Raw genomic sequence first — 12,302 nt, 5'->3', positions numbered from 1 at the left:
CCTACTGCAAAGGCTAAAAGATACAGCTCTGCAAAAAGAAAAAAAAAAGCAGACTTTCACATTCACAGCATGAGATTTCATATTTTTAATTCTGAAACATTTTCATATTGATAATCTCTGATGACGTACAAAACAGGAAGAGTATGTCCCACTAAGGGCAGGGTACAAAACATATATACACACTTCTCAGGACAAAACCACAAGCGTGTTTATTCCCACGGACAATAAATGAGAAAAACAAACAAACCTATAGACAGACAAAACAACAGAATATATGAAAACTGGATAACAATTTAAACCAATAGATATTTGAAGAAATGTATTCCAGTTATAAAAAAAAAAAAAAAGGAAACAAAAAAAAGCCACTAGATCCAACTGTAAAGATTTCATCCCTAAAAAAAATGAAGATTCTAAATGCCAGAAGACAATATCCTAAGCCCTTTACATAAATATATAAACATTTCAGTCATCTTCTTCATCACCATCTAACTTCGAATTTATATTCCGCTCCCATAGTTTCTGGGTATCTGTAAATCCGTGCTTTCCTTTGTTGAATGAATTCGGCCCTGCTGATGTCGGTGTGTCCCTAAAAAGAGTATGAGAAATGGACAAATGTTACAGCAGGATAGGCACCAGAGGACATTTCACATTTCAAATGTTATCTTTACTCCTGCCTTAAAGTGACACTAACCTCAGGATTTAAACCACATAAATGCATTCAAGTCTCTTAACTATTAACATAAATGTATCTTATTTGTGTATCACTCAGCTGTAGATGCTCAAATCATCTCGGAATTGGTGCTGAAACTGTCCTTCCTTCTAGAGCAGCGGTTCTCAACCTGTGGGTCACGACCCCGTTAGGGGTCGAATGACGATTTGCCAGGGGTCGCCCGGGAGTCTCCCGCCATTTGATAGCGGCACCCGGCCGCCTGGGCGAGAAACACTTTCTCCCGCAAAGGTTTACTCTGCTCGATCAAGTAGAGTAAACCTTTCCCTGCGATCGGGGGCTGCCGTAAGTCAGAAAAAAACAACCCAAAACCACCATAGGAATGCATAGCTAGATTCCTATTGGCTACTTCAATTTGCAATAGCCAATAGCAAACTAGCTATTGAACCCGCCCTCTGCTGCTGCCAATCAGCAGAGGGGGACCTGAGGTTATCCATCAGGTCCTCTTCTTGTGATTGACAGCAGCAGAGGGCGGGTGCAATAGCTAGTTTGCTATTGGCTATTGCAAAGTGAAATAGCCAATAGGAATCTAGCTATACATTCCTATGGTGTTTTTTTTTTATTCTGACGGCGTATGTGGCTACGGAAAGAAGATTCAAATTTGTAAGGGAACAAGGTATCGCCAATCTAGCTGTGCATTTAGTAAGCATAAGATGTGCAGCACTAATAGGACAAAAACATCCTTGGGATGCTGGAATTCATATAAATTCCTTACTACATCTTCCCAGAAAGAGTAGATTGACTCATATGGCAACAACTAATTATTCTGGTTGCTGGGGAATATCACTGAATAATAAGGCTAATCTCAACAAGTAGAAAAACATGTTCTATAGGAGTGGTTCTCAACCTGTGGGTCCCGGTGTGATTTCTGCTGTGCTATGTGAGAGTCCACCTCAGCCCTCTCCTAGCGCAGCAGTGTCAGTTCTCCTGCCGCGCCGCCAGATGTACCGTAAATTTTACCGTTGGGGGTCACCACAACTTGGCAAATGTTACCAAGGGGTCCCGGCCCTAGAAAGGTTGAGAACCACTGTTCTAGAGAGTGACTACTTTTGTTCCCCATGGGCCCTGTGTGTGTTGTAAAGTAGCCACCACTCCAAGCTCACTCCCGTGATGGACTACAATCTCAGGTTTTGTTTACTAATTTGCTTTGGCTCGCTTCCCATTGACTTGCATTATATAGTGGGTTTCAATTAACAACCATTCCCTCAGGAACCTAACCCCAGAGTAGATGGATAGGTAGGTAAACAAACAGGCAGACAACATCCTAAAAAGTGGCAGCTAAAGATGGATCCGTAAATCTTATTAGCAGTTAATGTTACCTTCCAATATTTTTCATCCGCATCTTTGCCTCTGGTGGCATTTCTTCAGGTTCACTCTGTAATTCATTAAAATAAAAAAAAGATGAAGAATGAACAGCTCCAGCCTGGGTAAACCTCTCCAAAATTTAGAAGCCACATATAACACCTCATTGTCAGTAACACACAAATCCACGAGCCACAAACATTTTCTAAGGACTGGTGTTCCTGATTCGCATTAAAACATTTAGAGGTGATTTATCAAAACTGGAGCAGACAGAATCTGGAGCAGTTGCAGATGGCAACCAATCAGCTTCAATGTTTCCTTTTCAAAACTTAACTGAACCAACTGAAAAGAGAAGTTGATTGGTTGCTATGGGCAACTGCTCCAGGTTCTGATATATTCTCCCTTTAGTATCTTATGAGGAACATAGAATGTCCATCAAAGGGCCCAGTGGCAGACTATTATTAAATCCAGACAATACTTACTTCAATGTATAAAAATAGCTCGAACTCCCCCCTCCCTGCCCCACCCTATCAACATCATGTTACAACACGTCTGTCGCCGACATCAAGTACTGCAGAAAAAAGTTTCATATTTGGACCAACTTTAATTTGTTTAGGACACAGAGGGGAATTTATCAAAACTGGAGCAGACAGAACCTGGAGCAGTTGACCATGGCAACCATTTAGCATCTCTTTTTTATTTTCAAATCTTAACTGAACATACTCAAAAGACAAGCTAATTGGTTACTATGGGCAACTACTCCAGATTCTGTTTTCTCCAATTTGATCAATTCCCCTCACACTGTTTATCAGGTCAAAGAAGCACTGCTTTAACCAGATGGAGAGTAGATCTCCCCAAGGCCTAGTTTGTGGGCTTCAGGAGAAAGCATTCGATGAGTTTTCTAGCTGCAGGAATGCTCACTAAATACCTAGCTTGGTTTCTATTATTGTGATGATTGGGTAAACTGGGCGTTTGGTCAGTCACAATTGCTCCAATGGAATTGTATTGGAATATCATCCAAATAATAATTTTCCTGCTTATAAGGGTCCCACACTGATGAGAAAACATTTGCAATGCTGCAGGAATACTACAAAATAGGGCTGGTAATGATTACAATTTTCGTGTTCGATTAACCAAAATGTTTTTTGATCGATTAATTATAACGCACATACAGATCCAACTACATTGGCCTATACACATACAGCACAGCAATGAAGTGATAAAATGAACTAGGATCACACTAATCCAGCTTGTTATTAATCTCACGTGCCGCACTCAATATGGCCGCCGCTTGAGTGGGGCAACTCAGAATAATAACGTGCTGGATTAGTGTGATCCTAGTTCATTTTATTACTTCATTGCTTCAAGTCTCGAAAAAAAGCACTGTTAAATACATGGTGATGAGGAAAAATGTAGTAATAAAAAGAGAAAGCAACAGAAAAGATTGGGCATCAATGTCCCCAACCAGGACTGAGCACCAGAAAAGTGTGGGGAGCAAACCTTTTTAGGGTCCAGACTCCTAAAGACATGACATATACTCTATGGGTAGATCTGCTTATAGCGTTATGTAACAATACAAGAGCACATGGCTATTATATGCATGGGTTTCATTTACTGAAGGAGTAGAAGCTGTACAAATAGCAAAGGGAATGTTGACTTTGAAAAGTGTATGTTTACTTTGTGCAGATAGTATATAAGGTAAACCTGCATGTCCTCTAAATACATATTAAAGGTTTTTAACTATGAGGATGAGTGGAAATCACTCCCCTCATAGTTCTCCTTTAACGATATTGGATTGTAACACGACTGTTACTTGTCTTGTGTTATATTTTGAATAAAAATCTCGAGGCACCCCAGCCTAAGATGTCATAGATTTTAAGGGGGACCCCACGCAAAAACAGACAAAAAGTGGGTTTCCCCATTCACATCAAAGCCACCCTTTCAACATCACGGCCTCCCTTTCTCATCAGAATTCCCCTTCACATCAGTCTTGATTTCCTCCTTCACGTCACAGTCCCACTATCACTAAATTTTGAGGAGCCCTTGAGGAAGCCAGAAGGCACACCAGGGCCCCCTGGTTGAGAAAGGCTACCTAAAATAAATCAACCCTTGCTGTTTCTCTGTGTGTTCATGAGCTATTGATACTTTCTGATTCCAAGTATCAGACAAATTTACTTACATCATCTTCATTGAATACTGATGCTACAGTGCTCTTCTTTTTAGCAGCAGCAGGCTTTACATCCTTGGGTTTCTAAATGATTAGAGAAAAATATATTTCAGTACAAAAAGATACAATAAACAAACATTATATATATATACCGTATATATATATATACACACATATAATAAAATGTCTATGAAATATACCCATACAGTACAACTACAACAAATATATTCCATTTCAAGCAGAATACATTACAGCAAAGCAGGTTTCCTAAAAAGTATGCAAATAACCCTCTCCAAAAGAAAACAGGCCATTTTTACAGGGCAGGCCTTTAAAGTGACATTAAACCCTCAGATGTTTTAACATAAACCAATACTGTAATGTGTGCCTTACTGTAATCCATGGTAGTTTCCCTTCTCTTTGCTGCTCTTCCTTTTAAATCCGTATTTTTTCTCATGGTGGGCAGAACTTCTGCTTTGCAGCAGACTGCCTTGTCTCAGGAATGGATACACGGTGTCTGTGTGTAGGTTTGTATAGGCTTGTAACCTGAGCCAGCACTACAGGAAGAGGCCCTGAGCTGAAAAGGGAAGTTCTTCCCAAGCATGAGAAGACATGAGGATTTATAAGGAAGAGCAGCAAAGAGAAGGGAAACCACCATGGATTACAGTAAGGCACACATTACAGTATTGGTTTATGTTAAAAAATCTGAGGGTTTAATGTCACTTTAAGTGATACCACACCTGCTCACTGTTGTTCCGTCCTCAGACCCCCACATCACTTCAGGAATGGCCAGTGACATAGGGTTGGAGCATGAAGTCACAGCACAAGGGCATCAGACACTCACAGAAATGTTGAATGCTTAAGATTCTGATGGAGGTTGTAGCTGTGGGACACGAGCCGCCAATAGGGCAATTACAATACCTCTTCTATTGCAGGGAAATCTGAGTTTTTTGGCCTGCTAAAAGAGTCCCTTTAATGTATACCTGCACTTGTGGCATACCCCACCACTCTGAAATGGCCGGCTCCCTCTCCGCCTCTAAATGCCAGTACAACTCTTTAGAAGGCAAAACTTCTTTTAGGAAGTAAAGATTTACATAACAGATCTTCCCATATTTAGGGTGATCCTACAGCCTTTTAGAACATATCTAAAGGCACCTGCTATATGAGTAAAGTGGTGGTTTAAAGTAGGGCTGCAACTAATGAATATTTTCATAATCAATTAGTTGGTCGATTATGTTTTCGATTAATCAGATAAATAAAATTAAATTCCATCCCTAATTTAAAATACACAAATGGAGTGTTACAAGCATAAAGTTTACTTCAGAATAACACTGCATGCACAATTTTTTGCAATCGCACTGCATTGGAAAGCACTGCATTGTGGTACCGTGCATTCCAGTGCAGGCGATCACACTGTGGGTGGGAGGCACGTTTGGGGTGACATTGAAATGAATAAACTGCAACGCACCTCCCGCAGCAGAATTTGCTCAGGCCAAAAACAAAAATTACTTTTTTTTCCCACCTTTCTAACATTTTTTTTGTAATAATTGTATTGTAAGCACATGGCGTTTGAATAGCTCAATAGCCAGTCTGCTATTGGCCATTTCAAATTGTAATAGTCAATGGCAAGCAGGCTGGCTATTGCACCCGCCCTCCCAGCGTGAAGGAGAGAGCTAGGGGTTCCATCCAACTAATCGATAATGAGACTAGTTGACAACTAGTCTCATTATCGATTTATCAATTAGTTGGTTGCAGCCCTAGTTTAAAGTGTGACTCAACTCAGGAGTTAAATGTTAAAAATGCATTCAAGGGACCTATTAACAAAAATGTATCTTATTTGTGTATCACTCACTGTATATAGTCAGATCATCTCTGAATTGGTGCCGACACTGTCCTTACTTCTGGAGGGTGACTACTATTGTTCCTCATGGTCCCTGTGTGTATTGTAAAGTAGTCACCACTCCAAGATCACTCCCGTGATGGACTCCAATCTTGATACAAATGAGTAAACTAAACATGAGATTGTAGTCCATCACAGGAGTGAGCTTGGAGAGGTGACTACTTTTCATCAAGAACTGGCTGAAATTCGTACAGTGTGAAGCCAGCTTAGGGAACTTTAGTTCGGGGGTGAGCAATTCCAGCCCTCCAGCTGTGCTTTAAGTACAAATCCCAACAGGCCTGTGGGAGTCATGCCTGTAACTGTCAGTCTTGCAGTGCCTCATGGTTCTAGTAGTTCCACAACAGCTGCAAGGCTGGAGTTGTTCACCCCTGCTTTAGGCACTGCTCCCTGGGATAGATAGATATATAATTGTATTTTTTTATTTTTGTAGTTGGTTATTTGCATTGCAAAGCTTTATATTCTGAACGTTCTTCCTGCATAATGTAACTAAGCCCTAAGACAAATGCGGAGAACTCACCCAGCATCCCTTACAGCTAACAAAACACATTTGCTGTTAAAGAGGGTCTTTACCCATATCTTTAAATTGACAACAAAGACACCTTTAGAAATGCTTAGTAATGACAATCTACAAACACATACTTCTAGAGCAGGGGTCTCAAACTCAATTTAGTCGGGGGCCACTGGACAAATGTTTTCATTTTTTTAGTCACGCGGGGGCCGCTACTATATACGGTACCAGTTGCAACTGTTACCGATTCAAGTTAATGATCAGGTGACAGCCACTGCATGTAGAAAATAATGCAGCTGCATGTAAACGCCTGCACACCGCATGTAATCATATATGAAAGGATTACATGCAGTTAGGAATCAATCACTCTCTCTGGATACACGATTGTTTATCCAGGGAGAGTGATTGTTTTTGTAACTGCATGTAATCATATCACATACGATTACATGTGGTATGCAGGCATGTACATGCAGCGGCCGTCACCTGATCATTAACTGGGTGACAGTTGCTGTTGCATCTTTGAGGGAGGAGGCACATCATCGTTCCCTGGTTATCTAGTGGCGATTAGTAAGGTCTAGTGCAGACCTTGCTAATGATCCATCATTCGTCCGGAGCTCAGAACTGACAGAGGTCCGGCCGGAGCTGACAGGAGCAGCTCTGCGATCTGCATCCAACAGAGATGCAGACCGTGTAGCAGCTCCCACAAGTCGGGCGCGCAGTCCGTGACCACGTGCCCAACTTGTCAGCTGGCTGTTCTAGATAATTGCCGGCTTTGTGTTCTTTGCATTCCTTATTTCTCTTTTCTTCCCCAGTCTTCTGACAGTGGCCATGTTTACTAAGGGCAGATTACTAGCTCTCCCTTTACTTCTTGGATTTCTGGCTTGTGTGACTAGGACATGTGACCATACACATCATCTCAGAGGAGGAAAATGCCTTTCCCTGAGATCTCATGAGATTTCCCAGCAATGCTCTGTTGATGACAAGGCACTCCCAGTGTGCATTGCTTTGGCAAACTGAAGTCATGTTGCCCTTTCAAAGCAGGAAGTGAATGCTCTGCAAGTGTGAGTATTTCACAATCACAGCATTTTACACCTGCCATGTCTTTGTTATTATTAATCATCATATATAGAGGGATGCATTGGTAGAATGTGATTTTGGAGTGTAAAGGTCCACTTTAACATTTAAAACTGGCACAAACATTGACCACGGCAGTGTATTTTGATGGAGCAATATTTCATATCCTACGTACAGCAGCAGAAAGCTTGATTGATATGGACGATGACTTTTTCCCAATCTGACCTCCTAGAGCAAATCCAACCTTGGAGACTTTAGGAGGACACGGCTGTGTGCTGGACTCATCAGAGGATGTATCTGCCGACCTCTTTTCTGCACTTCGGCTTGAGCTTTCCCCTCCATTGCTGGAAGAAACAGTCTTAGTGTTCACTTCATTTTCTGCCTCTTCTTCTGGTCCTGGTGAAGTTGAAACAACTTACCAAGATGAGCATTTGGTTACTGGGCTGAATGATGGGAACAGCAACCACAAAAGATACCAAAATGCACCTTAGTATTAGTGTAGGCAAGAAACCCACACCAACAGATTAAGATACACAACATTATGAAGACAGTACATGAAAGTGATATTCTAATAACATTCCATGTACAAAAGTAGAATGATACAGGCTCATTCACTTCATTTTCCCCACATTAAACCAAGGGACAGCATCACACTTCGGGCTCTTCACAGTGTACATTAGAAGCAGCAACAAGTCAAATAGACCTTGCCTCATTTCCTGGATAGAGGACATCCAACATCATCTAGCTATTTCCTCCCATGCCTGACTGTCCCTGGCCTGCCCCTTTCATTCACTGTATTATTATTTTTTCCACCATAGCGCCTCAGCATCATATATGAATGTTACCTTGGACTGTCTCCATGCAAATACACCTACTCCCCCAGACTGACATCCACCCATCAAGGTATTTTGATATTTACATAACTCCTGCCAAGAGCCAGCCCATTGCTTGGTCAGGGCTGAGATCTCTTGAGTGGAGTACTGAGACAGGGTGCTGTGAGGTTTTCAGGAAGCAATGGACAACACCCTGTCGGCCCTTCCCACCAGCCATGATCTGTCTGTATTGCACAGAGAAGGACAGAGCTCAGTACACGACCTGCGTTTGATCTCCTCCTCCTCTTCGGAATGCAGGAAGTGATGTGTATTACATCACTTCCTGTATTCAGTGTCACTCTCTGGTACAGAAACCGGAGAGAAGCTGGTGAGGCAGGTGTTTGCTTCATCAGCTTCTCTGGGGGTCCCAAGGTGACATTAGGGGTCTTAAAGACCCCTGATGTCTCCATAAAGAGGACCTGTCACTGAAAATTGGCTATCACAAAGGGGGCTTGTTAGTCCCCTACGTGATAGCAATAAAGCTAAGTGAAAAAAAAAGGTTTAAAAGAATTTGTTACAAAAAAATTAAAAGTCACATATAAAAAGGTAATAAAAAAATTAAAACATTTTTTTAAATCCCCCGACTCCCACATACACATGCAAACATGCGTCGAGTGCGCCTACGTGCGGAAACAACAATTGCATCCATTACGCCGCACATACCAAGGGAAACGTGCGGCAAAACGCCCCAAAGAAGCTCCTGTACTTTGGACGTAGGGCGTTTTGCAGCGCGTTCCGACGCGCTGTAAAACGCCCAGGTGGGAACCATGCCCATAGGCAATCATTGGTTTTCACATGTTGAGCGTTTTATAGCGCGTAGGAACGCGCTGTAAAACGCCCAGGTGTGAATGGCAGAGGTGAGTTTCCCGATCATGCGATTGCTCTGGTCACATGATCAGGAGCCTGTCCCAACTATAAACAGTGACCGGAAGGTATGGGTGACTGTGCGACCATTGTGCTGGGAGAACAGCAGGCCTGCTGGATGTATTTTTGTGTACAGCCAATGTTAAATGCCACCCACCATACTGTGGCCTGCAGGAATTGGCTAATTCCTGCAGAAGGGACAAGCTAGGTAGGATTTTTATGCACTTAAAAAACTAAACAGCATTTTTAGATTTATTTAAATAACCACTCCAGGTTCTAGAAAGACTGACCCTTATGGTGGGGCTACCTCTGCACTGCAAGGGTTAAGTGCTTATTTTTCTCTAGGAGCAAAAATAAAGAACTACTCGCCTGATCCTTGGTCCTGCAGCAGTGACCCCTTACCCCTCCTCTGCAGCTGTATGTCCTTTGGCATCCTCACGTCTAATACAGGCGACTGGACCGCATTAGACATGATGACGCCAGTGGCACTTAGACCACCATAGCCCAGGGGAGAAGAGACTGCAGGGATCAGTATAGCAGTCAGGCAGGATTGAGGATCTCAGGTGAGTATTTTTTCTTTATTTGAACCCCTAGAGAAAAATGAGCAGTTATGGCTTGCAATGCAGGGGGAGCCCCACTACAAAAGTGGAACCTGGAGTTCTTCTTTAAAGTTATGCTGCGTGACCGGGAACATGTAACACACATATATTAGAGGTTATCCCAATCTGGCTGCAAAACGTGGAAATATACTTTAGGTTAAACAATGGAGAACAATGCCGTGTACACGAGCCCTTTCAGCGGCAGCACAGGTTTTATAAACACAGCGCACAATGCCTTAGCTCTTCACTCAAGCCCAGTTCACACCAGGGAGTAGCTGGGACGCAGGACTTTGTTTCCCATGTTTGGCACGTGTCCCCATTGGGTCCCTGGACACACGCCAACCACGGAAAAGAAGTACATGTCACACATTTGGCGACATGCATTCCTGCGCGTTCTCACGCGTGCAAACATGTAGGGAAAACCACGTTTGCTCGGCTGCGTTTGGGGTGCCATTAACTAATAATGACAACTCAAGCGTGTTTTGTGTTTGTGCGTGTATCAGAAAGAACATGCGCCAAAGTGCACATTCACAATACTCCCTGGTGTAAACAGGGCCTCATAATAATAATACAATGATCACCTTCCCTTTAGAGCTAGTGAAGCAGATCGGGTGAAGCTTGGCCCACAGCAACCAACCAGATTACATTGTAGTAGTGTAATGGGAAAATGAACACAGTCATTTATGCATGTTGGTTGCTCCTGGGCTAGTGACACAATGGAACATGCCAATAATACTAGCCAAATACTGCAGCTACATGTGCCATCCCATCTCTAATAACCCAGCGAGCTTCATTAGGGCAGAACAAAACACTGCAGCTGCGAACATAATGCTCCTAGACCGGACCCCCTTACAGCAGCTGGCAATGTCCACTCACACATCACTCTCACAGACGCCGCCATTAGCCGGCACCACGTTAGAGCTCCGTCTATGGGCACATTAATAACGGGCTCAGCTAGTTCTGTATGTAAAATCACACACGCTCCATATCACCTCCTCGGCTCCTCTTCTTATCCGCCATCTTCTGGGCAGCCATGACGTCACTGCTCTAAAACGTCCAGCCCCCCGCCCTCCCAAGTACCATAGAGAAAACAGCCCGCTAGTGCAGATTTACTGTCACGTAAACTCCAGTGCGGTCTCTATTGTCAGGTCGGACGTCTTCCGGTTTGAAAAACTTTATTTAGATCGAGATAAACCACTGTGCAGCCTAGCTCAGTATTTGTATGTAGTATGTATTGGTTTTATGCATAATGATTACGGCCAGGACTAAAATATGTTAAATAAAAAATATATATGTAAGTATGCTTTTTCTTTTATCCAAAGCGGTGGAGCTGTCCACTGTTTTTCCACTTATTTGTACAGGGATCATTAGGCTGGATTCACACCTAGGCAACGTTTTTCCTAATTTCTTTGCATTTTCCTGCACTTTTTTTGCGTGTGGTTGCGCATAAATCAATTTTTTTGCAGATTGTAACACATTGATGTCAATGAGCAAACGTGTAAAATGCAGCATATGCGTGTTTTTGAGCATTTCCATTGAGGTCTATGGGGCTGCCACAAAGAAGCTATTGTAATTTTTCCACCGATGGGCATTTTGCTACAAGTGGCAATATGCAAAATGCCATAGAAACGAATGGGATTTTGTTTTGGGTGTGTTGTTTTAATGTTAAACTCAGGGAGTTAAAGTAGAATAAAACTCTCCTTTGTTTTTGCATATATATATATGCAAAAAATTTTTTTTTTTAAAGTTACCAAAAAGGCAAAAATGTACCTGTGTATCCGCCCCTTGCTCCTATATGAAGATCGGAAGCTTCATCCTGCATAGCCGCTCGAGATGGGGCGGGCGCATGCGCAGAACAGATCTTCGGTGGGGAGGAGACACAGTGGAACTGAATGCATGCAGCCATGAGCATGCACGTTGGACAGACACCATCGGGCAGAAAGAAACAGGAGTCTGCACTGGATCAGAGACCAGCACCAGCGCTGGAGGGATTGCTGAATACAAGTGGAAGGAAGATGATTGGATCAAGAGGCATCATTTAAGGTAAGTCCTTAAAGCAGCATGGAGGCTATATTTGTGACTTTAATGTCACTTGAAGTTTTAAAAATAACATTCAAGTACCTTAACTATTAATAAAAATTGAACTTGTTTGTGTATCAGTCGGCTGTAGATCCTCAAATCATTTCTGAATTCATTATGACAATGTCCTTCACTGGCGCTGACACTGTCCTACATTTAATTTGTATTGAGCTTGTAGTCCATCACAGGAGTGAGCTTGGAGTAGTGGTTACA

The 12,302-nt window shown here is 42.5% G+C and overlaps 1 protein-coding gene across 2 annotated transcripts; it reads right to left on the bottom strand.

The window, feature by feature from the left end:
- Positions 1-422: 422 nt before the first annotated feature.
- On the bottom strand, positions 423-11,078 carry PCNP (PEST proteolytic signal containing nuclear protein). Of its 2 annotated transcripts, none has more exons than XM_018565275.1 (5): positions 11,003-11,078; positions 7,851-8,071; positions 4,209-4,280; positions 2,047-2,102; positions 423-586 (listed from the first exon to the last, which is right to left on the bottom strand). In XM_018565275.1, the coding sequence occupies exons 1-5, from the start codon at positions 11,043-11,045 to the stop codon at positions 463-465; spliced, it is 516 nt and encodes a 171-aa protein (XP_018420777.1). In that variant the 5' UTR covers positions 11,046-11,078; the 3' UTR covers positions 423-462. The 2 variants fall into 2 exon arrangements, with proteins under 2 accessions (XP_018420777.1, XP_018420778.1); XM_018565276.1 differs by having other exon boundaries at positions 10,991-11,042.
- Positions 11,079-12,302: the final 1,224 nt, after the last annotated feature.

Source organism: Nanorana parkeri, unplaced genomic scaffold, assembly GCF_000935625.1.
Source record: "Nanorana parkeri isolate BGI_ZX_2015 unplaced genomic scaffold, ASM93562v1 scaffold827, whole genome shotgun sequence".
In the NCBI taxonomy this organism is placed as follows: domain Eukaryota; kingdom Metazoa; phylum Chordata; class Amphibia; order Anura; family Dicroglossidae; genus Nanorana; species Nanorana parkeri.
The sequence above is the reverse complement of the archived record's forward strand: the minus strand, read 5'-3'. Positions and strand labels throughout refer to the sequence as shown.